Below are 26,140 nucleotides of genomic sequence, written 5' to 3' on the forward strand. Positions count from 1 at the left end.
ATTTCCTGTAGGAGTAAAGACAAAGATTGGAAAAGACTCAAGGTTCTCAGAGCCACAGTTGTCTCAGACACGAAAACCACAAGTCCTTAATAAGCAGAGGTGGGAATCTATCTCACTCCAGATGGGGATGTACAAAACATGGCTTACGACTGCAAGCCCCACCTCCTTTCACCTCACTTTGTCTCCATTTTATCCTAGACAGAGAATGTGTCCCCTACAGCATTCTTGCTTCACACATGAAAGTCCAACATCCCACGATTATTCTGCAAATAATTTTGCACAGACATCTCACCCCAGTGCCTGGAGCTACCCAGGGACTCCAAACCACTTGGTTGTGAACCAACTGCCTTAACCTTTGGGGGAAGGGGATAGTTAGATTAGGAGACCAGAGGAACAGGAAGGGTGAGCATTTTGCAAGCCTGGCCTGTCAGTGCTTAGTGGATGCCAAGCTAGTGGCAACGAGGAAAGGTGGCTTGGCAGGGGAAAATCTGTGAATTGTGCTTTTCTATCCAGGAAATAGAACAGACAGAAGATGGTGGGAGAAATGGGACCTGATTATGTTGTTCTTGGACTGTGGATTTTACTGACGTAAAACAGAATATCCTGTATACCTGATATCAATGTATAAATAATAAGCATTAACATAGTAAAATATTCAATGAAAAATCAAACTATCAGAGTTACATTTTTCCCCTCAACCAATATAATTTTATCCATTGGAATGGAGGCCCCTGCAACACAAGGCATCTGGCTGGACAGCAGGTGAGCACCAGGCTTCAAATCTGCATACATGAACCTTACAAAAAGGGATTAGAGGCTGAGCCAAACCAAAGCGGAGTGCCCTTAGAGCAATGGCAGCTTCCAGATGGGTTAGACAACAGCCCTATGAAGGGATCATGATCTCAAGGCCAAATTAAACATCATATTCCCTACAATCTGCAACACACACACACACACACACACACACACACACAAAAACTGCAAGATGAGGGGAAAAGGGTGTTTCTGCGTTATATACATACTTTCATTACGAACATTTGAATACAGACTTGCTATACACACATCACCTATATAATAAAAATGTACACGGCATGAGTATATGTCACTGTATAAATATAGAGTTTTAGAAATCTTGAACCCACTCTTCCTGTTCACATCAGTTCTCCTCTTCTTCCTCCCCAGTCGGGTCCATCATTTAAGAGTTGGGCAAAAGGGACAAGTGTCATTTGTGTTGGTCTGGGCCCAGAATTTGATACACTGGAAAGAAAGAGACACATGTATACCTCAGACTTAGCTGGGAAAGCAAAGTAAGGTTAGCAGAGAGTGCCATTCAAGATCACAAGATCTAACTCTCAAAAATTCTCATAGGAACCAGGTGGACTAGCAGGCTCTTTCAGTGGTCTCTCTATGTGTTGTGTTGTATACCCCTATTAGTATGGAAACATGCTAGTGACCGTGCTTATATACATGGTGGCCTGAGGTTAACATAGGAGTCTTTTTCCACTATTTAAAACAAAAAACAAAAAAAACCTTACTCAAGTATGTGTGTGCCCTCAGGGCTTTTTCTTATCAAGAATATAAATGCTGGACTGAAGATGGTGCTCTGAGTGTTTGCCTAGCATGCAAAAGACCCTGGGTTGGATCCACAATGCCACATAAACCAGGTATGGCACCACATTTGTATGAGATGTGCAAGACTATTGAAGTTCAAGAGGATCAGGTCAAGGTTAAAATAAAGTTCAAGGTCATCCTTACCAAATAAGGAGTTGAAAGAATTTAGATGTTAATTAAGTTTCTACTTCTTAGAAAAGCAAAGTGAACAAAACAAAATGGTTAAGAAGTAATCACTCCACTGCTAGCAGGAATCAAGTGTGAGTCTGTCAGTGAAGGTAACAGACAGTCCTCCAGACTGTTCTCTTAGTAGAGTTACTAATTTCCTCTTCATTCCTCTCAGCTAAAGCAAAGCACAGCCAAGAAAAGATCATCAGTGTTTCAGTATGAACTGCTTATTAGTCACCTATAGGGAATGAGATAAAATTCTGAGCTCCTAGCTACAGAGTCTGAGCTCTGCTGATGGTGAGGCCACAAATGACTGAAAACTTTATGTTTAAATAGTAATGATGAGGATCTACCTAATAAAATATTCAAGAAAAATTAATCTCAGCTACCACAAAGAGAAGAGCACAAAAATGATATATAGGGCTGGAGAGATGGCTCAGCGGTTAAGAGCAATGACTGTTCTTCCAGAGGACGCAGGTTCAATTCCCAGCATCACATGGCAGCTCACAACTATCTGTAATTCCTGTCCCAGGGAATCAAACTCCCTCATACAGATATACATGCAGTTAAAACACCAATGACAAAAACCAAAAATAAAAAGCCAGGCAATGTTAGTGCATAGCTTTAATCCCAGCACTTGGGAGGCAGAGGCAGGTGGATCGCTGTGAGTTTAAGGCCAGCCTGGTCTACAAAGTGAGTCCAGGACAGCCAAGGCTACACAGAGGAAAAAAAAAAAAAAAAAAGAATACTATGTAATACCTACCTCCTTGTGCAGTGCGTGGGTGCAGGCCATTGGGTGCAACTCACTGGGCTGGACAAGTTTCTGACACATCAGACACAGCTTACAAGTGGGTGGAGCCTGTGGGACAAGAAGGCTGGTCACAGCTCACCAACTTCTGGGTCACCTTGCCTGCTATGCCCATGGCTCCATCCATTAGTTCCATGGAGCAAAACTATTCTTCAGCAAAAGAAATCTAAGTCCTCACCTAGATTCTTGCCTAAAGTACTTGCAGCATGTTCCCAGTAGGGCTGCAAACAACCCTGCTGTGGAGATAATGGTTTCCTCTAGCATTCTTACCTGTAACCCAACTCCCTCCTCACCCTGTGCTTCTCCACATCCCAGTGTTAAAAGAAAAGAGTCTTACATGTGAAGACCTTCCAGGGTATGAAACTTGGGCAGAAGGCAAGAACATTGGGGTACTGATTTGGGCCAGAGGAGCAGGGTACAAAGCCCGGATCCGACCAAGTGGCTGTGGGTAGAAATAATTTTAGAGTGAGGGAAGAGAGTCTGAGCAACAGAGCATGTTTCAAAAAAGAAATCGGGGCCAGCAGGATGGCTCAGTGGGTAAAGGTGCTTGCACGCAAGCCTGATGACTTGAGTTCAATTCCTGGAACTCACACTGTAGAAGAACATGGACTCCCACAGGTTGTCCTCCAACTTCCACACATGTACCCATGAAAACACACACACACCAAGAATTTCTTTACAAGGACAACACAAAGAGAAATCATTCCTTTTGACGGTGAAAAGAGCAGACCAGATACTCCTTGCTCTGATGTTTCTCCTCACTCTCAGGTCTTCTGAAGTTGGCTTCTTCCTCAGCCTCTCAGCAGGTCTAAGTTCTCTCCCTGTGGCTCCTCTTACCTGAGTGCTCGATGCCACCCGTTCATGCTCTGCCAGCCGAGCAGCTACCAGCTGAATTAGTTCCTCCATGGTCAGGCCCGCCATGGTAGTCCGCGCTGTCTTGATTTGCTGAAGAATGTTGGTCATCTGGGCCCTGAGAAAGAACAATGTTGAGGGAAAGAAAATCAGTCTTCATGGGCACATCCACCCACCTCCTTATTTCAAACCATAAACATTTCTCTGGCAGATACCTGAACTGCTTCGTAACAACACTTACTTATTGCACTGTGGGAACCGAGTCAGCAGCTTCTCCAGGATCTTCTCCAGTTTGTCTACTGGTTGGGGCCGGGGAGTTTCAGTAGAAGCCTTAATACCGCCCAAGCCTGGGGGAGGCGGGATGGAGGCAGCAGGAGGCATGTGTGGACCATGAGGACTGACCAGGGAACCCAAGCCAGGGCTATTTCTCCCATGTGAGCCAGGAAGAGGTGGGGAAGGCTGTTTGGACTGGGAAAGGGCAGGGTTCAAGATTGGAAAAGACAACGAGCGAGGATCTGCACTGGGCATAACCATAGGCATTGTGACCTGCCCAATAGAGAAGGGCATCCGAGGGGTCAGAGAGGGACTGGGCTGAAATACTTGAAGCATGAAATCTGCCTGCAAAGGGGAAAAGGTGGAGGACAAAAGAGACGGGGAGAAAAGATTAGGAACTGGAGCAACGGCTAAGGAGATGGTTCAGTTGGTAAAGTATCTGCCTTGCAAGCATAAGGACCTGAGTTCAGATCCCAACATCCACACAGAAGCCTATAGTAGCGCATATATCTGCAACTCTACTGCTGTGGGGACATAGACAAGAAGACCCCTGCAGTAGCCAGCCAGTTTAGCCAATCCCTGAGCTCTAGGTTCAGGAAGAGACCCTGTCTCAAAAAGTAAGGTAGACAGGCTGGGGGTGGAATGCATGTCTTTAATCCCAGCACTCAGGAAGCAGAGGCAGACGGATCTCTGTGAATCAGAGGCCAGCCTGGTCTACATAGTGAATTCCAAGCCAGCCAGGGCCACATAGTAAGACCCAGTCTCAAACAAAAGAACAAACAAACAAGCCCTAAAAAGTAGAAAGTAATGGGAACACACACATGCACACACAAAGCCACATGTGCACACATATACAAGAATACACTCACATATACACTGTATAAACACAGCCACACACAAAATTTTAGAGCTGGGTGGTAATGGCGCACGTCTTTAATCAACACTCAGGAGGCAGAGGCAGGCAGATCTCTGAGCTCAAAGCTGGTCTACAAAGGGAGTTCAGGATGGTCAGGGCTACACAGAGAAACCCTATCTTGAAAAACCAAAAAAAAAAAAAAAAGGAAGAAGAAAAACAATAAAAGCAAGCAGAGAACTCTTGACTGCTGACAACACACATGACGGACTTCTCAGAACCAGCACTCTTACCTCTGAAGGGGGTGGAGGCAAAGTCGGGGTAGGGATCTGAGGAAGGCTGCTCAGCTTGGCTCCATTCCTCACTAGCTGAATGTGATTATTAAACTGATCCTGGAACAAAAGGAAGAGAAAGGCCGTCCTTTACTGCTAGGTTGAGTGGACTAAGGAGAAAGCACACACCTGCTCTCAGGAAAGCACAGGAGTGGTGGAGTAGGCTCTGCGCAGCAGTGCAAGGCGACCTACCAATCTGCTGTCAGGAGAGGTACGAGCAACCTGGGGCCAATTAAATCCCACTGTTAACTACACTCACCCGAACATTCTTTTTCATTATCCGAACTCCATTCAATCTTGTCTCCCACTCTTGTTTGGAACGAACTGTCTCCAGTGTTGGAGGAGTTGACCTTTCAAACAACAAAGAATTCACAGAATTCAAAAAACAATAAAAATCAATCAATTCTATTTATGTATGTATTTATTTAGGTTTTCTGAGATAGGGTCCCTCTGTGTAGCCCCAACTATCCTGAAACTCGCTTTGTAGACCAGGCTGGCCTTGAATTCACAGCGATCCATCTCTCTCTGCCTCCCATGTGCTGGGATTAAAGCTGTGCACCGCCAGCACCACCACCACCTAGTCTTAATTTATAGAAAATACACACTTAGAAGCAGTTTGGGCCAAAAAGCATTGCCTTTATACGTGGTCCCTCAAAGTAACTAACAGTAAGACGGCAGCCCAGCTTGTCTGTCTCCATGGTGTGTCTCCTCTGCGGGTCAGCAAGTGCTTGACTCTGCATGGGCATGTTAATTAATCTCAGTTATGTGACTTATTCGCACTTATCTAAGGTATATGCACCCCTTTTCATGATGACACAAAGAATTGTGTCCTAAAATTGCAGTCACCTTGGATTCCAGGAAGAATACAACTTCTAAGGAAAGCCCACCCCTCTACATGAGAGTGATCATCCGTGAGGGTTAGCCTGCACACTAGGGTAGAAGCGCTCATCTTGGGGGAACCAGACTGATCCCCTCAAGAGATGACAGCTGTAAGGACTTCTTCAGATCACCTTACAGAACATGAACCAAAACAAGTATCAATGAGACCATATCTTGAACCAAACTGTCTAATTATTTACCCGTCTTCCCCTTGCCCCAATCCCTCCACTATTAAAGCCCAAAGTTCAGTGCCATGTGGTCATGCATACCAATAAACCAAACATTCTGAAGATAAAGGCAGAAGAATCAAAGGTTCCAGGCAGCCTGAACTACACAAAATCCTATCTCAAGCAAAGCCCTAGGACTAGACAGATGATGGCTCAGCATCATTTTAAGTTAACAGTGCTTGCTGCTCTTGCAGAGAAATGAAGTTTGGTTCTAGCATGCACACTGAGCACCACACAACCATTTATAACTCCAGCTGTGGGGCATTTGTCAGTGGGTGCCTATACACATGTATATACAAACACTCAAACATACACATATAAATATAAATAAAAAGTCTTTTTAAAACCCAATATAAGGGGCTGGAGAGATGGCTCAGAGGTTAAGAGCACTGGCTGCTCTTCCAAGGTCCTGAGTTCGGTTCCCAGCAACCATATGGTGGCTCACAATCATCTATAATAAGATCTGGTGCCCTCTTCTGGCCAGCAGACAGAACACTGTGTACATAATAATAAATAAATAAATAATAAATAAAATTTAAAAAAAAAATATATATATAAACAGCTGGGTGTGGTAGCATACACCTTTAATCCCAGCACTTGGGAGGCAGAAGCAGGTAGATTTCTGAGTTCAATGCCAGCCTGATCTACAGAGAGAGTTCCAGGACAGCCAGGGCTACACTGAGAAACCCTGTCTCAAAAAACAAAAACAAAAACTAACAAACAAAAGAGATGGGAGCAAATGCTAGAGAAACCAGAGCATCAATGTCATCTGCTTCATAAAAATGGTATCACCTTTCTGTTTGAAACACGGTCTCCCATGTAGCCCATCTTGCCTGGAACTTTCAATCCTTCTGCCTCAGACTCCCAATTTCTGGGATTACAGCATTACCAGCATGCCTGGTTCATGTCATCATCCAAAGAGAGGGTTCTGGCCTGCCTGAAAATCCTGGGGCAGACAGAGGAGAAATGGCCGTGGAAGAAACAAAGCTCCAAAGACTATATTATGCTTTGATAGCTTAGCAGATAGTATTTTCTCAAACAGAAATACAATAATAAAAAAACAAAGCTATAAAAAGAAAAAATAAAAAGAGGGAAGAGTGAGAAAGTGCAAAGGACATGAAAGCAAAATCCTTGAGCAGTTATGGGTGTACACACGGAGATGCCCTTAAAAAGTCTTGTGAACCCAGGTACAGGTGCCAGGCAGGCCTTAGGGGGAGGCACTTACTTGAGGTAAGTCAGATGAAGCTCTGCTTCTTTCTCTGCTTCTTCCAGTTTCAACACCAGCAACTCCTTCCTGCTCTCTAGTGACAGGATCTAAGGAACCCATGCATGCACACATATACACATACAAACACATGCGTGTGAGCACACACATGGGGGGGAAGAGGAGAAGGAGAGGGAGAGAGAGCTTATTAACTTTACAAACACAAACTATGCATAGTTAGAATAAATGCCTCCAGGCTTCTAATACTCTAGGAAAACTGTGGAGCACCTGGGAGCACAAAGCCCAGGCTCTGAAGACATTGTCTCTTCTTACCTCTGCCTTCCAGGCCCGTTCTGTCTCTTCCATAATGTTCCGGTTGATTTCGCCATCCTGGTTCTTGAGTCTATCCAGTTCCATTTCCCATACTTCTCTATATAGTAAGAAGCCAAGAACAAGGTGAAGGAATGAAATGAAGCTTGTCGAGCAACACCAAGGCAAAAAGAAACCCCAGGTTGCTGTGCTGGGGCCATGTGAAGCCTCACTCCAGAGAGAGAGAGAGAGAGACAAATGATGCATACAGTGCTCTAAACTGCAAGCAGCTCCAAGTGGGAAATGGTCACTTCTCCACTTGCTCAAATAAAGTTACCTAGTGCAGGAAAGGAATATCTCTTACAGCTGAAATCTAGTTGGGCATAGTAGCTCATGCCTACAATCCTAGTCCTTGGAAGGCTACAGCAGGTGGATTGTTTTGAGTTCTAAACCAGCCTGGACTACAAGGTGAGACCCAGTCTCAAAGAAACAAAACCCTTCATGAGGCACAGTGTTCCATGCACTCAGGGCAGTCAACACTGTTATGGTGTTTCTTTTACTTCTCAGTGTGTCTTCTGATGTGCGTGGAAAAGAGCACAGCACCAAATAATGGGCAAGGCATGACTCACCTCAAACCCACAATCAATTGAGCACTCATTACTAGCTTAGTGATCTCTGCATTTTCTTTTTATTTTTCTTTTTTTTTTTTAAGATATATTGATTATTATGAATACAGTGCTCTGTCTGCATATATACCCACAGACCAGATAAGGGCACCAGATCTCATTTTAGATGGTTGTGAGCCATCAAGTGGTTGGTAGGGATTGAACTCAGGACCTCTAGAAGAGCAGCCAGTGCTCTTAACCTCTGAGCCATCTCTCCAGCCCTCTGCATTTTCTTTACTACAGTAAAATTCTTCAATAGGAAAATGTAAACTGGCTGGCAGCTGGATGAGGTAGTGATTCCAATATATGAGAGCTTAAAACGAGAGGAGCCAGGCTGGAGAGATGGCTCAGAGGTTAAGAGCACTGGCTGCTCTTCCAAAGGTCCTGAGTTCAACTCCTAGCAAGCACATGGTGGCTCATACCCATCTATAATGGGCTCTGCTGCCCTCTTCTGGTGTGCGGGTCTACATGCAGACAGAACACTGTATACAGAATAAATAAGTCTTTAAAAAGACAAGAGGAGCCACAAATGTAAGGGCAATCTAGGCTAAACACTATCTTCTAGGCCAGCTAATGTTATAGGCTGAGATTCTGCTTCAGAAAGACAGTGTATCTCCACCATACCTAGCACTCCCTGTGTCTATCCATCTCTCCCATTTTAAAATGCTTCCTACCTCAACTCCTATCCCTGCGGCTGGTGTACTAACACTTTCAGGATTCAGGTGACCAACTGTTCTGGTTTGCTTAGCACTAGAATTCTCCCAGGAGATGAGCCTTTCTGTGTTAAACTGGGACAGCTGGCCCTCCTACTCAGGACTGAAGAGGGCATTGTGGACTAGAGCAGGAAGACAAGTTTCTCCTATTACACTTGGCTGTGAGCTACAGCATGGGTTACTCAGAGTCACAGAAAGGATGGGATGAAATGTTTTATGTTGTCTTTGATGCTTTTTTTTGTTTTGTTTTGTTTTTTGAGACAAGGTTTTTCTGTGTAGCCTTGGCTGCCCTAGACTTGCTTTGTAGACCAGGCTGGCCTTGAACTCACAGTGATCCCCCTGCCTCTGCCTCCCAAGTGCTGTGTCACCATGTCCAGCCTCTTTGATGCATTTTTAAGAGGTAAAAGAAAGTTTGAAAGAGTTACATACTAAGATAAATGCTCTTTTCTCTATTGAGAGAAATGGTTTTATTCTTCTTAATAACCTTAAGTATTTGAAAGCACAATTCATTCTTTCTCTTCCTTAATTGTTTTGGTTGTTTTGTTTTTTTGAGACAGGGTTTCTCTGTGTAGCCTTGGCTGTCCTAGACTCAGAGATCCACCTGCCTCTGCCTCCCTGAGTGCTGGGATTGCACAAGTGCCTAGCTGTTCTTTTGTTTTAAAGACAGTCTCACTATGTTGCTCTGGCTGTCCTGAAACTCACTATATAGACCAGGTTGGCCTTGACATCACAGAGATCCACCATTTCTGCCTCCTGAGTGCTGGGACCAAAAGCCTCTACCACCACATATATAGTCTTTTAAAAAAAAGTTTTTCCAGACAAGGTCTCTATGTTGCCCAGATTAGACTCAAACATGCAGCAATCCTCCTGTTTCAGCTTCCCCAGGGCTTGGATTTAAGTGTGAGTCACCATGCCAAGCAAAAGGCAACAATTCTCTCTTGAAATGTAATTAATTACTTTATCTCATGTGTATAGGTGTTTTGTCTGAATGTATCACTGTGTACCACATCTGTGCCTGGTACTCTTGGACATTCTGGGACTGGAGTAACAGATGGTTGTGAGCCGCCTCTGAAAGAACAGCTATGGAGTCATCTCTCCAGCCCCAGAAGCATTTGTCCTAACAGAAGTGTCTAAGGCTCCTTCTCCTCACACAGTCTTGTTTATGACTCAATCCTCCACATATCTTTGCCTTCTATTTGAGATTCTGGGTATATTTGCTACATACACAGTCATTTATTTATTGACATAAATCTGCATCTGCTTTCTATTGACAAGTTCTGCTCTCTAACAGACCTGAGTAACTTGGAGACCACATGGTCTCCTTCCTGAAGACCTAGGTTCAATTCCCAGCACCCACAGAGCAGCTCACAACTGTCTGTAATTCCAAGATCTGACAAGAAAGAAAGAAAGAAAGAAAGAAAGAAAGAAAGAAAGAAAGAAAGAAAGAAAGAGCGAGCAAAATACTTTATGGAGACCTTTCTTTCATTGATAATGGGATAAATATAGAACCTAACAGAAAGCTGCCTTCTGTGTCTGTGATACCCTTGAAGATGGCAGATGCTCAAGGAACAATCTGTCTTTTGCTAAATACATATGTCAACTACATATGTGTTTATACATGTACATACTTAGAAAAATCCTCTTGTGTGTATGGAAAATTCCACATATTCACAAACAAAAATTCTTTTCCTTTGGGCATTTGGCCATATTTACCTCACCAGCATCCACACAAAGAGCACTACTAACTACTAAAATAAAAATGGTTAGAAAGAGCTGGCAAGACAGCTTAGTGGATAAAGGTGTCTGCTGCTAAGTCTGATGACCAGAATTCAATCTCCAGGACACACAGGGGAAGAAGAGAAACAACTTCGGCAAGCTGTCCTCTGACCTCCACACATGTGCCATAGCATACATGGGCATATGTGCTTGCACACATACACACTGATTTAGCATTTCTATTGTCTATGGTAAAACATCATGACCATTAAATTTGGGGAGGAAAGGATTTATTCTGCTTACACGTCCACATCACAGTCCACTAGTGACTGATGCAGAGGCCATGAAAGAATGCTGCTTACTGGCTGGCTCAGCCTGTTTTCTTATAACATCCAGGATCATCTGCCCAGGAGTGGTGCCACCAACAATGGCTTGAGACATCCCATATTACTAATTAAAAAAAAAAAACACATACATACATACATACATACATACATACATACATACATACATATTCTGCCTACATGTGTACCTGCAGACCAGAAGAGGGCACTAGATTTCATTATAGATGGTTGTGAGCCACCATGTGGCCACTGGGAATTGGACTCAGGAGCTCTGGAAGAGAAGCCAGTGCTCTTAACTTCTAAGCCATCTCTCCCCCAAATCACTAATTAAGAAAATGTGCCAGGCAGAGGTGGCACACGCCTTTAATCCTAGCACACGGGAAGTAGAAGCAGACAGATCTCTGTGAGTTTGAGGTCAGCCTGGTCTACAGAGTGAGTTCCAGAACAGCTAGGACTACACAGGGAAACCCTATATCAAAAAAACAATAACAACAACAACAAAAAAAAAAAAAAAGAAAGAAAGAAAGAAAAGAAAAAGAAAAAGAAAGAAAGAAAGAAAAGGTAAGGAAAGAAAGAAAGAAAACACACTAAACACCTGCCTAAAGGTCAATCTTACAGAGGCATTTTCTCAATTGAGAGTCTGTAAAAGTATCTTTTATTCACCTGAGATAATTGTTGTCTCCAAGGCTTATTGCCTTCATCTGCTAACCTAGGCCTAGTCCTGGAAGCTTCTAGCCTCTACACAATCTAATCTAGGCCTAAAATCTTTTCAGTCTCTGAGACTTACTGCTTAATAAGGTCACCCTTTCTAGTTCTTTCTGAACTCTGGCTGGCTGGTTCAGCTCAGCTGTTCTGGCTCAAAACTCCTCTCCTAGCTGAATGATTCAACCTGGCTTTTCTCTCAGCCTCTGACTGAATTGTTCTGCTTGGCCTCAAACTAACTCTAGCAACCTGTTCTAATCTTCTGGCTCCTTCTCACTCTATGTCTCATTCTGTCTTCACCTGTGACTAGCTTGTTCTCTCTTTAACTTGTCTCTGTAAAACTGTCTTATTAAGACTGCCTCCTCTCGAGCCAGGCGGTGGTGGCCCACACCTTTAATCCCAGCACTCTGGAGGCAGAGGCAGGCGGATCGCTGTGAGTTCGAGGCCAGCCTGGTCTACAAAGGGAGTCCAGGACAGCCAAGGCTACACAGAGAAACCCTGTCTCAAAAAAAACAAAAAACAAAAAAACAACAACAAAAAAAAAACCCTGCCTCCTCTCCCTGTCTCTTTGCACTGCTCTCCTTAAGTCACCTCTTTCCTCTCTCTTCTCATGAGAGTTGGGCATATCCTAGTCTGTCAAATCTTTCTCTGATTTGTCACTTTGCCTCTCAATTGGACATCATTTTCAAACATGGATGCTTTCTTCTCCAAACTAACTTTACCTTCATTGTTTGGGATTAAAAGTGTGTACTAAAGGTGTGGCTATATTCCAGACAGACTAGGGTTTCTCAGTGTAGCTTTGGCTGTCCTGGACTCACTTTGTACTGGGATTACAGGCATGCACCATCGCACCTGGCTGCTGGTCTGTCTGTCTGTCTCCCTCTCCGTGTGTGTGTGTGTGTGTGTGTGTGTGTGTGTGTGTGTGTGTGTGTGTGTGTGTGTGTGTGTAGCCTTGGCTGTCCTAGACTCTCTTTGTAAGCCAGGCTGGCCTCAAACCCAGTGATCTGCCTTCCTGTACCTCCAAGAGTGTTAGGATTAAAAGCATGCATCACCACACCCAGCTTGCTGGTTTCTTCTTAATCACTGATAATTTCTTAGCTTCAGCTAATCAGCATCAATTGTACCATAACCCTTTGGGTTCTTAACTCTAAAGCTAGAGCCATGTGGCCAAAGCTGCCTGGTTCTGCTGCTTGCTGGGGCTAGGCATGGCCCCTTGTTCTAGTGTATCTTCACCACCTTTCTACTTTCTTTTTACCACCTTTCTATTTTCAATGATTTCCTTTACTCCCTAAGCTTGGCTGTCTAGAATTTGCTCTGTAGACTGACCTTCAACTCAGAGATCTGCATGCCTCTGCCTCCCTCAGTGCTGGGATCACAGGTGTGCACCACCTCTCCTGGGCCTAAGCTTTTCTTTACCTGGAACTTGCTCTGTACCAAATTGGCCTTGAACTCAGATCTACTTGACTGACTCCTAGGATTAAAGGCATGTACTACCATGCCTGGACCTAATCTTTTCTTTAATTCCTTTTCACAAGATCATTCCAGATAACAGTCATGTTGACAACCAAGACTAGCCATCCCAATCCATCCCTTGTCAATCTGACACACAATCATATCTCCTTTTGTCCAAATGAAAACAATAGCCAGGTCACAATAATGCCTGACACGATATAACTGTACCTAACATGACATATCTGCAAACACATAAACAATAAGCTTAGGTGGGTGGGATCTTGCCCTAATGTTACCACTCCCTTAATTCCACTTGATATCTTTTTTTTTTTTAAGATTTACTTATTATTTATACAGTGTTCTGCCCGCATGTGCACCTTCCCGCCACAAGAAGGCACTGAATCTCATTAAAGATGGTCGTGAGCCACCATGTGGTTGCTGGGAATTGAACTTGGGTCCTCTGGAAGAGCAGCCAGTGCTCTTAACCTCTGAGCCATCTCTCCAGCCCCCTCCACTTGATATCTTTAAACACAGATTTAGCTCCATTCTACTTCCTGGTGCCCTTTTAATCCTTAAACCATACATTTTGTATTTTCCCTTTCTCAGTTTGCTACATCTAAAGAAAACACTCTTCTTAAGAGTGAACCACAGGACAAAGTCTATGCTAGGTTTTTTGAGATTTCCTTTGTCAATGCAATTAATTTGAACCTCTTCATCCTAGCCTCAGGCAGAATCTTCAGTCCAAGAGCAGCCACATTCGTCACTCAAAAATCACAAGAACAATCTCTAGGCAACATACTAAAATACTTCTCCTCTGAATGCTCTTGAGCCAGGCCCTTACAGTTCAAATCACCCTCAGCACCACTGTCTTCCATGTTCCAACCAGGATAGCTCATTAAGGCGCACTTAAAGTATTCCACCACTTTCCTAATCCAAAGTCCACATGCCTCCAGACAAAAGCACGCTCAGGCTTATCACAGTAATATCCCACTCCTGGTACTAACTTCTCTCTTAGTTAGGATTTCCACTGATGTGAAGAGACACCATGACAAAGGCTAATACCTAATTGGGGCTGGTTTACAATTTCAGAGGTTTAGTCCATTATCATCATGGTGGGAAGCATGGCAGCGCGCAGGCAGACATGGTGTTAGAAGAGCAGAGAGTTCTATAACTTGATCTGAAGGTAGCTAAGAGACTGGCATTTAACACTGAGTGGAGCATAAGCCTAGGAGACCTCAAAGCCCACCCCCACAGTGATACACCCAAGCCAACAAGACCGCAGCTCCTAGTCGAGCCATTCTCTGTTGGCCAGCATTCAAACACATGAGTTTATGAGGGCCAAACCTATTCAAACCACCACCTTCCACGCCCTGGCCCCATAGGCTCACAGCCATAATATAACGCATAATGCATTTACTCCAACTTCAAAAGCCCCCATAGCCTATCACAGTCCCTCTTCCCAAATGACTCTAGTTTGTGGCAGGCTGACATAAAACTAGCCAGGACACACACTTAAATAAATAAGTAAGTGTAATAACATTTTTATTAATGAAAAAAAAAATTGGCTGGGGCTAGAGAGATGGCTCAGTGGTTAGTAACACTGGCTGCTCTTGCAGAAGTTCAGTCTCCAGCACTCACATGCTGGATCACAACCATCTAACTCTCATTCCAGGGAATTTGCCACCCTCTTATGGCCTCCCAGGCATCAGATATACAAGTGATTCACAGACATATATGCTGAAAAAGTCCCCATACACCTAAAATAAAATTTTAAAATTAAATAAAGGGGAACGTTTCTGAACAGCGATAAAAGTGCTTAGCTTTCTTATATGCTAGCTACATTATAACATAACCATTGGCTTTTCAAATAACCCATTAAGAAAAACACAAAACAAAGCCAAGGCTGGCAGGATTGCTCTGTGAGTAAAGGTACTTGAAAACAACAGTATTTGCATCATGGCTTTGCTGACAAAGTACATGTAAAAAGTAAGTTATTTATGGTGATTCACACCCGTGACCCTAACACCTAGGAGGATGAAGCAGGAGGATTGCTGAGTTTGAGGTTAGCCTGGACAACATAATGAATTTCAGGTCAGCCTGGGAGAAAGTATAAGACTCTGACTAAAATTTAAAAAAAAAGTTTTAAATAAGATATTACCATATGCAAACTAATTCACAATATTTTTTTTTCTGTTTGTTTGTTAGCAGTGCTAGAATTGAACCTAGGGTCTTATTTATGCTAGGAAGGTGATATAAAATTGAATTATAGTCTCTGCCCTTATAAATCTTGTGGGTTTTTTGTTAAAATTTTAATTATTTACTTATTAGAGACAGGGTCTCATTAGATAGCCATGGCTGGCCAAGAATTTGCTATGTTGACCAGGCTGGATTCAAATTCACAGAGGTCTATCTGCCCCTACCGCTGAAGTACTGGGACTAAAGGCATGTGCCACCAAACCTGGCATGTTTATTTCTTTTATTTTCTGTGTGCCTGCATGTGTATCTGAGTACCACATTCTTGAAAAAACCACAGCCAGGCACTGAAGAGATGGCTCAGTGGTTAAAAGCACACACTGCTCTTCTTGAGGACTTAAGTTCAATTCCCAACACCCACATCAGGTGGCTTACAACTGCTTATAACCTCAGCTCCAGGGGACCTCACACCTCTGACCTCTGTGGGCACTTGCATTCATCTACACAAGCCCTCCCACATTTACATAATTAAAATAATAAAGATAAATCTTGCCAGGCACGATGGCCAGCCTAATAAAGGCTATACAGAGAAACCCTGTCTCAAAAAAATTTAAAAGAAAAAGCACAGCCATACACACAATGATTAGATATAGAAAAACATTACTAGGATGAATCCTTCATTGACTCAACAGTAGCCTCAATGTGCTAGGCATTTCAAAACCTACAAATATAACACAGATGCTTTTCCAGTAGTTTGCTTGGTGAGCAAAAGAACAAGGAAAATGTGGGCAGAATAAGCCAAATGTGCAAAGGGCAAGGGTCAAGGGCTCAGAATCCGAGCAGAATGAAAACAGAAGCAACCAGCACAGAGATGCCAGAAGCCCTAGAGATGGAGCTGCACTTTTCAAAGTGTAGCTCAGGTCCCCAAATACATTGAAAGCCCGCTCCATAGAGCTAAAGCTTTTAGCTTAATTTTGTAAGCTTGAAAGAAAAGAAAGGAGGAAAGAAGGAAGGGAGGGAGGGAGGAGTACAGGGGAGGGGGGAGAGAGGGGAGAGAGGGAGAGAGGGGAGAGAGGGGAGAGAGGGAGAGAGGGGAGAAGGGGAGTCTGGAGAGATGGCTCAGCGGTTAAGGACACTGGTTGTTCTTCCAAAGTTCTTGAGTTCAATTCCCAGTAACTACATGGCGGCTCACAATCATCTATACTGAGATCTAGTGCCCTCTTCTGGTGAGCAGGTGTACATGAAGTCAGAGCATTGAATACTAACTAAATAAATCTTTAAAATCTTTAAGTTTTATTTTTATTTATGTGTAATATTACATGTGTGAGGATGTCCACAGAGACCAGAGAAGGCACTGGATCCCTGGGAGCTGGAGCTACAGACAGTCATGAGCCACCCTATGTGGATGCTGGGAATCGAACTTGGGTCCTCTATAAGAGCAACTAAACTATCATTCCAGCCTGAGACTTTAAATTTTTGTATAAAAAACTCTATCAACATTTGAAGATCTATAAAAGATTGGGGCAATATTTAATAAATTATGTACTGTGTTATCAAATCAACTGTGGAGTCAACTAAATGGGTACAAAGGTTATTTTAAGAGACACTGAGATTCTATAGCTGCGGGGGATGGCGGGAAAGCTCTTGGAATTTGCCTTAGGAGAGCTAAAGCAGCAACTTGTAGAGAACAAAGCTTCATAAGCTGCTCACAGTGGACCTTCTCCCACAAGGTAACAAGCCTCTTCCTTAGGAGAGCTTATGGCCCTTCCAGGCCATGTGGAGGGCAGAGGGAGAGGGCAGGTGCCTTCCTCTACTCTCTCTATGCTGTCTGAGTCAGGGACTCTCCACTGAACCTACCGCTCAAACATTAGGTAGGCTAGCTGGCTGGCAAACTCTAGGGATCTAGCTTGGGGAGGGCTATGGGCAGCACTGGGGTCACAGATGTGTGCTGTCATCTTGGCTTTTAGTAGTTATGGAAAATCTCAGCTCAGGTCCTGTGCTTTCTTGCACAGTAGGCACTTTACTGACTAAGCCACCTCCCGGCTCAGAGACATCTCATCCACTAAAAGCTCAGTTTCACTTCCACAGAATGTTCTCTAAGTGCCGCCTCTCACCCCTCGCTAAGGAATCATTTGTGCACTGGGGGAGGGTTCAGCTGGTAAAGCACTTGCCTTGAAAGCTCAAAGGCCTGAGTTTATCTGCAGAACCCACATAAAAATGCTGAGCATGGTCTAAAGAGACGGCTCAGCAGTTGAGAGCACTGGCTGCTCTTCCAGAGGCCCTGAGTCCAATCCCCAGCAACCACATGGCAGCTCACAACTGTCTGTAACTCCAGAATCTGACACACACACAGACACACATGCAGACAAACCACCAATACTCATAAAATAAAAATAACTAATTTTTAAAATGCTGAGCATGGTGGGAGGCTACATTTGTACTCCCAGCACTGGGCAAAGGAGGCAACGGGTCCCTGGGGCTCGCCAGCCAGCCCCTCTAGCCTAACTGGTGAACTTCAGACTAATGAGAGTCCCTGTCTCAAAGGAGGTGTAGATGGTGTTCCTGGGGATGACATTCAAGGATACACACACACACACACACACACACACACACGGAGAGTGCTGGCTAGTTTTATGTCAACTTGATACAAGCTAGAGTGATATGAAAGTAGGGAACCTCAATTGATCGCCTCCATAAGATCTGTCTGAAGAGCATTTTCTTAACTAGTGATTGATGGGGAGAGTCCAGCTCACTGTGGGTGGTGCCATCCCTGGGATGGTGGTCCTGGGTTCTATAAGAAAGCAGGCTCAGCCGGGTGTTGTGGCGCACGCCTTTAATCTCAGCACTTGGGAGGCAGAGGCAGGCGGATCACTGTGAGTTCAAGGCCAGCCTGGTCTACAATGGGAGTCCAGGACAGCCAAGGCTATGCAGAGAAACCCTGTCTCAAAAAAACAAAAACGAAAAACAAAACAAAACAAAAACAAAAAAGAAAGAAAAAAAAAAAGAAAAAAAAGAAAAGAAAGCAGGTTGAACAAGCCAGTAATCAACATCCCTCCATGGCCTCTCAATCAGGCCCTGCCTCCAGTTTCCTGTCCTCACTGATTTTGATTATGAACTGTTTTATGGAACTGTGAATGAAATAAACCCTTTCCTCTCCAAGTTGCTTTTGGTCATGGTGATTCATCACAACAATAGTAACACACACACACACATTTTTCCTATAAGCATTTTTCTTCCCTCTTATCTTTGCCTAAGATGACGCAGAAACCTCAAATTCTAACCCTTTTAAGTTACTGGTCTTGATCATGGCACTGTGGAGATTTGCTACGTGTGCATAACAACCTGAGTTCAGATCCCTTGGGTCCCTAAACCTGGGCACAAAATAGTGTTATGTTGTAATCCCAGAACACACAGACAGAGACAGACACATACACACACACACGTTATAATATACAAATAAAAATTATGATCATACTTGAAACCCAGCTAGTTAACAGTGTGACTTGGGTTTTTTTTTTTTTTTTTGAGGGGAAGAGGTGCTGGGGCCTGAGCCCAGGATGACACCACTGAGCTACTTCCCCAACCCTTAATTATCATTTCAGAGTAGTGCAGATTCTCTGAATTTCTTTCTTTTGTGTAATGTAAGGTACTGAGAATACCAAGTCAATGGAGAAATCTGATGTATGTTTCTTTCTCAAATAAAAACAATGGAAATGGGGCTGGAGAGATGGCTCAGAGGTTAAGAGCACTGTGCTCTTCCAGAGGTCCTGAGTTCAATTCCTAGCAACGACATGGTGGCTCACAACCATCTGTCATGTGATCTGATGCCTTCTTCTGGCCTGCAGGTGTACATGCAGGCAGAGCACTGTATATATAATAATAAATAAATGTTTTTAAAAAGTACTGGATAAGGGGCTGGAGAGATGGCTCAGAGGTTAAGAGCACTGTCTGCTCTTCCCAGGTCCCGAGTTCAATTCCCAGCAACGACATGGTGGCTCACAACCACCTGTGATGAGACCAGGTATCTTCTTGTGGTGGGCAGGCACACATGGAGGCAGAATACTGTATAAATAATAAATAAATCTTTTTAAAAAATTACTGGATAAAAAAAGTTCATGAAATATTTAAAAACAATGGAACTGGCCCTTATGCACAAACGCCCATGCACGCAGATCTTATGTGCTGCATCAGCATTTACCTTCTGCCCATGCACGCAGATCTTATGTGCTGCAGCAGCATTTACCTTCTGCCCATGCACGCAGATCTCATGTGCTGCAGCAGCATTTACCTTCTGCCCTTCTCACAGAGCTTCTCAATTTCCGCTTTCAGGTCCTGCTCCTTCTGCAAGAACTCCTTCTTTTCTTTCTCTATCTTCTTCTTGGTTTCTTCCCGCTTTATGGTCACATCCTGAATAGCCTTTAGTATCTCCTAGTCCCACGCAGTTACAGTCACACAGATAAAGAAGGAAATGTTAGTTTTGGTGTTCTCTCAGCTTCTAGAAAGGCACAAATAAGACGGTCCCTGGAGCTTGCTGAACAGCCAGCCTAGCTCTAGGCCTCAAATCATAAAGTAGGCAGTGCCTAAGGAATGATACCTCAAGACTGACTGCTGACTGGTACACATGTGCACGTATCCATATACACACTTGCATGTGTACACACACACACACACAGAGGAACTGAAAAGTGGAATGTATGTCCTGGCTTACTACAGCACTACACTCCCTACTACTGATGCTCCAATAAAGACTGAACAAACACCTGACAAGGATTGTTGAGAAAGGCATTCTTGCTTCAGGTGGGAGTTTGCTACAGCCAACAGATATGCTCTTGTTTTATTATAGTTCTGTCTTTATTATAAGTGGAATTTTCTGTTTGTTTGCTGTGCTGACTAGCTTAATGTCAACTTGACTCAAGCTAGACATCTGAGAGGAGAGACCCTTAATTACGAAAATGCACCCATAGTATCAGGTTACAGGCAGGCCTGTAAACCATTTTCTTAATTAGTGATTGGTGGGGAAGGGTCTGGCGCATTTTGGGTGGTGCTATCCCTGGGCTTGTGGTCCTAGGTGCTGTAAGCAAGCAGGCTGATCACCCAGCAGTGGTGGCGCACGCCTTTAATCCCAGCACTCGGGAGGCAGAGGCAGGCAGATCTCTATGAATTTGAGGCCAGCCTTGTCTACAGAGCAAGTTCCAGGACAGACAGGGCTACACAGAGAAACCCTGACTCAACAAACCAATAAAAAAAAAAGAAAGGATGTTGAGCAAGCCATCGGGGCAGGAAAGTAAACAGCACCCTTCCATGGCCTCTGCATCAGCTCCTGCCTCCAGGTTCCTGGCCTGTTTGAGTTCTTATCCTGACTTCCTTTCATGATGAACAGCAATTTGGAAGTGTAAGCTGAATAAACCCTATCCTCCCCAACCTGCTTTTGGTCATGGTGTTTCATCACAGCAATAGTAATCCTAATTAAGACATTTGCTGCCTTACTATACTAACAAGAGGATTAAATACATATATGAGTACATTTATAAGAATGTATAATACAAGGGTCATCACCTGTTACAATTATCCCTTTTCACACAACCCTGCCCATAAAGGTAATGACTGTGTTAAGTGCTTTTGTGCTATGTCTTGACATTTTGTTCGTTGTTGTTTATGTAGTAGTAGACAGCCAGCTCAGGTCCTCACACAAACAAAGCACACATACGACTCCTAAGCTATATTCTTGGCTAGTGAGGTTATTTTTGTATTCATTTTTACATCCTTCTCTTTTTCCACTTGGCATAACCACACTATGTCAATAACTACAGATATAACTAAGTTATATGGACAGTTCCAAGCTATCTAACCATTCTCTTAGAAGTTCATCAGGTTGACTGAAACTTTTTGAAACTACTTTTCCAACCTAATCTAATGGTGGTTGAGACAGCCTATAGCCCAAGCTGGCCGCAAACTCACTATGTAGCTGAAGATAACCTTGTGAACTGATCCTCCTGCCTCTGTATCAGAGAGTTGGATTAAAGGAATATGCCACTTCTGTAATAACATTCTCTATGTCCACATGTTCATACACAAGTTTGTCTCTGTAGAATGAACTGCCATTCAGACTGCTTGGTCAAATTATTTACTACATATTTATAATTTTAACTGATAGGTCTCCCCAAGTATCAAAAAACAAGCATCACAGTTCATGGCCATCAACTAACTCACTTTACCTCACCCTTGAAAACATTGTTTTGACTACTTATTATATATTTTTCTTGCATTTGAGGTTTTGACTTTTCTAAATTTTTTTTCTAACAATTTTTTCTAGATTTTTGCTGTTGTTTATTGTTCGTTTGGGTGTTTTTGTTTTTGTTTTTGAGACAAGGTTTCTCTGTGTAGTCTTGGCTGTCCTGGAACTCTGTAGACCAGACTGGCCTCAAACTCATGAGATCTGATTGCCTCTGCCTCCTGAGTGCTGCATGTGCCACCACACCCAGCTTTAGATATAGATTTAATCTAAATGAAACTCCATTTTTTTTTACAAGAGAAAGGAGACTAAATAAGTGTTTACTAGTAAATAAAGTCAATGAGATATTTTAAGTAAATAATCTTTTTCTCTCTAAACTAAAATAGAAGGACCTGAACAAGATGCCTTCAACGCTTTTTTTCTTTTTTAATAATTTGAAAATTAAAAAATAAACGATGTGTATATGTATGTGTCTGTGCACATGTGAGTGCAGGTGTCCAGAGTCCAGAAGAGGTGCTGGGTCCCCTGAAGCTAGAATTAAAGGTGGTTAGAATTATAGGTGGTTGTGAGCCACCAACTAGGGTGCTAGGAACCAAACTCAGGTCCTCTTCAAGAACAACAAGCACTCTTATCTGCCCATATTAAAATTTGATAACCCTGACATGGTGGCCTGTAACTGTAATTCCCAATATATGGAGAGTGAGGCAAGAGGCTCTGGAATTCAAGAGCAGCCTGGGCTTACCAGAGACCGTGGTCTCAAAAATAAACCAAACCCAAAAAGTACTGATTTTTCTTTCTGTTGACTCAAAGACATGCTTAAAAGTTTAATCAGAGACTGTTATATCACTCATTAGCAATGTGTGAGTATGCATGCATAAACACATACAAACATGCATGCACACTTTCTTTTTGAGGGGGTGGAATTTTTTGAGATATGGTCTCATTACATAGGCCTAACTGGATTGGAGCTTGCTATATTGACCAGGCAGAGCTCCAATTCACAGATCTCCACCTGCCTCTGCCATCAGAGTGCTGCGACTAAAGGCATGTGCTAACATTCGTGGCCATATAGAAGTAATTTTAAATCTAGATTCTGCATATGAGAGAAGACACACAATACTTATCTGAATTGCAATTTCTTTTCCTTCCTTTCTTTCTTTTTCTTTTGAGGCTCTGGGAGTTGAACCCAGGTTCTGAGTGTGCCAGGTAAGCACTCTAGCACCGAGGTAAACCCCCAAATGTCAGTATCTACAGTCTACCTGGTGATTCTTCATCTCTTCTTCTCTCCTCTGCTGAAGCTGCTTTAACTGCACCTGGAGCTGATGTTCCACCTGCCTCTGCTTGTCCAGAACTTCTTGGTAACGCTCCTTCAACAGAGTTCTCTCTGTCATCATTTTGTCCTATTGAGAACAACAGAAGTTTCATCCCCAACTTAATCTCAAGAAACATTCAGCAGATTTTATTTGTTTGTTTTGAGAAATGGTCTTATATAGCCCAGGCTAGCCTCCATCCTGTTACACTGCTGCAGGTGATTTTGAACTTCCGACCTTCCCACCTCCCTCTCCATGTGCTGCAATCACAGGTATGCACCACACCTAGTTTATGCTGTAGTAGGATTGAACCCAGGGCTTCCTGCATGATGAGCAAGTATTCTACCAACCAAACTGTATCCCCAATCTATATCTAAGATGTGGCTACACTGTCCAATCCGATAGTTAGTAGCTGCACGTGATAAAACAGAAACACCCAGATCCTCAGGAGCCTAACCACATTTCAATGACTCAAATGCCACCCATGACTAGTGGCTACCACACCAGATAGCAAAGATCTAGACCATTTCTATCACTGCAAAAAGTGCCATTATTCAACACTGTGCTTAAAGCAGTGTTGGCATCCCATGTCTGTCTGGGTTTTGTCAGTACAGCTCTATTGGAATGCACATGCCCACTACATTACAGGTGGCTTCCCACTGGAACAGCAAAATGGAATGGTCATAACAAAGTCTGTAGAACCCACAGAAGATAAAACACGTCCTGCATGACCCTTTACAAAGAAAATGTTTGTCAATCTTTGCTTTTGAGGAAAAGAGAAAAGAAGTATTTTGTTATCTAATAGGAAAAAGAAGGTAAGAAAATGAAAAAACAGGCTGGTGTGGTGACACACACTTTTGACCCCAGCACTTGGGAGGCAGAGGCAGGTAGATCTTTGTGAGTGCAAAGCTAACCTGGTCTACAAAACTCCTCCGAGACAGCCAAGGCTACAAAGAGAAACCCTGTCTTAAAAAAAAAAAAAAAAAAGAAAGCAAGAAGTCACAGTCTGGCCAGATGCCTGTGCCTATCATCTCAGCACATGGGAGTCTGAGACAAGATTGCTTCGAGTCTGAAGCCAACTTCAACTATGGCTTGTTTGACTAAAAAAAAAAAAAAAGAAAAAGAAAGAAAGAAAAATAAGAAATAGATGGTGAGTTTAGGGCCAGCACACACACTACATGTGTCATAGTTACCTCCTCTAAATCCACTGCTAGGAGATCCAACATCTCTAGCCCATACATACATACATACATACATACATACATACACACACACACACTATTCTAAAAGGCTCAGTGTTAAGAGCACATATTGCTCTTGCAGTAGACCAGAGTTCAGTTCTCAGTACTCACACAATGGCTCATAATTATTCACTCTAGTTCTAGAGGATCTAATGTCTTCCACTGACCTCGTCAGGCACCAGGCACACACACGGTGCACATATATACATACAGAAAAACATTCACACACATAAAATTAACCTAAAAATATCTTTCAAAATCTGGAAAGGAAGAACTCATTCCATAAAGTTGTCTTCTGGCTTCCTCATACATACAGTGACACATGTGTACTATACACATATTACACACACATACACACACACACAGATAATAAATAAATAAAATGAAAATATTTTTTTTTGTGTGTGTGGGTGTCCAAGACAGGGCTTCTCTGTGTAGCCTTGGCTGACCAGGCCTGCCTCTGCCTCCAAGTGCTGGGATTAAAAGCATGTGCCCCCACCACCCAGCTGAAAAACTTTTAAGACTTTTTTTATCTATCCCTAGCATTTTGTGACTTAAGCTGCATCCTTTACTTTTATTTTTTATTTCTTTTGGTTTATTTTTAGACAGGGGCTCTCTTCATATCCCTGGCTGTTTAAAAATTGCTCTGTAGACCAGGCTCTTCATTTTAAGTTGGGGGGGGGGATGTCTTTGTGTGCATTTGTGTACACAAGTACAATACTCTTGGAGGCTGGAAGAGGGTGTCAGAACCCCTAGAGCTGGAGTTACAGACAGTTGTGAGCTGACTGATACTCATGCTGGGAACTGTCCTCAGGTCCTCCGGCTGGAAGAGCAGTGCATTCTCTTACTCACTGAGCGCACGGAGGCTGGAGATGTTCGATCCTGCGGAAGTGGAGTTACATGCAACTGCGAGGCACTTAGTGTGAGTGCTGGGACTATACTCAGGCTCCTGGGAAGAGCAGCAGGTGCTTTAACTGCTAAACTGTCTTTGCAGCCCACTCCTTCCATTCTTACGTGGGCTCTGGGGATGGAACTCAGTTATCAGGCTTGAGTGGCAAGCACTTTTACCCACTAAGCCATCCCATCATTTTAACAGATGAGTATCTTCTACCTAAAACTGTATTGTCCTCTTCTTCCTCTTCCTCCTCCTCTTTCCTCTAGCAATATGATCTTTGCAACCAGGCTGTCTTGAACTCAAAGGGCAGCCAAGGCTGAACTTAAACTTCTGATCCTCCTACTTCAACTTCCCAAGCGGCTGTCTATTGTTTAGAAGCAAACAGTTCTTCTGTTGCCGCCCTTGTTCAGTAACCATGCCCCCGCCCCCTTTTTTTTTTAAGCAAAACTAAATAAACAAGGAAATAACTACTAAAGCAAGATCCTGTCTCAAAAGAGAAATGTGGGCGGTTGGGGATTTAGCTCAGTGGTAGAGCGCGCCTAGCAAGTGCAAGGCCCTGGGTTCAGTCCTCAGCTCTGGAAAAACAAAAAGGAGAAATGTGGGTTGGCAATGTAAGTCACCTGTGGTGACTGGGCTAGATTCACAGTCCTGCAGGAAAGCAGGCGTGGTGGCAGCACATGGGCAATCCCTGGCACTCAAGAGGGAGGCAGGATTTTGAGGCCAGCCTAGGTAAAATGAGACCTTTCCTCCAAAACAAAAAAAACCTCCTCACTACCAATCAGCCTGGCAGTATCACCTCTAACCTCAGCAGGTGGGAGGCTCAAGTGGCAGGGTTACACTACAACCTCAAGGCCAGCTTGGGCTACATAGTGAGACCTCAGCTAAACAACAACAAAACAAACCAACTAAGGAGGACAATGTAGAAAATAGAAAAGTAAGCAACACATATGAAAAAGAACTGATAAGGTGACAGAAGCTTAACATTGTAACAAAATTACTAAAAAGTTCATTTAAGTTTAACAAAGAGTCGAGAATGTAAGACTGAATGACTGAAAGCCAGGATACTGTGAACTACTTATTGGGTACCCAGACTATTTTATTTGGTTTGTAAAGCCAGTTTTTTGAGACAACATCTTATGTATCCAGGCTGGCCTCAAACTC

The 26,140-nt window shown here is 43.3% G+C and overlaps 1 protein-coding gene across 6 annotated transcripts in view; it reads right to left on the reverse strand.

Annotated features, from left to right (window-relative positions):
- Positions 1 to 1,002: 1,002 nt before the first annotated feature.
- The window catches only part of RNF214 (ring finger protein 214), a 35,460-nt gene continuing 10,322 nt past the window's right edge, over positions 1,003 to 26,140 (reverse strand). For 5 of the 6 annotated variants that reach the window (XM_084782653.1, XM_084782648.1, XM_084782651.1 and 2 more), the window contains 11 exons: positions 22,793 to 22,933; positions 19,590 to 19,729; positions 7,541 to 7,637; positions 7,229 to 7,317; positions 5,157 to 5,247; positions 4,859 to 4,957; positions 3,681 to 4,057; positions 3,425 to 3,557; positions 2,925 to 3,029; positions 2,543 to 2,638; positions 1,003 to 1,257 (listed from right to left, as the gene is read on the reverse strand). In XM_084782653.1, the coding sequence (XP_084638779.1) occupies positions 1,192 to 1,257; positions 2,543 to 2,638; positions 2,925 to 3,029; positions 3,425 to 3,557; positions 3,681 to 4,057; positions 4,859 to 4,957; positions 5,157 to 5,247; positions 7,229 to 7,317; positions 7,541 to 7,637; positions 19,590 to 19,729; positions 22,793 to 22,933 (1,434 nt within the window). In that variant the 3' untranslated portion in view covers positions 1,003 to 1,191. The remainder of the gene's footprint in view (positions 1,258 to 2,542; positions 2,639 to 2,924; positions 3,030 to 3,424; positions 3,558 to 3,680; positions 4,058 to 4,858; positions 4,958 to 5,156; positions 5,248 to 7,228; positions 7,318 to 7,540; positions 7,638 to 19,589; positions 19,730 to 22,792; positions 22,934 to 26,140) is intronic. The other variant, XM_084782652.1, reaches the window with a different exon arrangement.

This window comes from Acomys minous, assembly GCF_964271855.1.
Source record: "Acomys minous genome assembly, chromosome: 5".
Taxonomy (NCBI): domain Eukaryota; kingdom Metazoa; phylum Chordata; class Mammalia; order Rodentia; family Muridae; genus Acomys; species Acomys minous.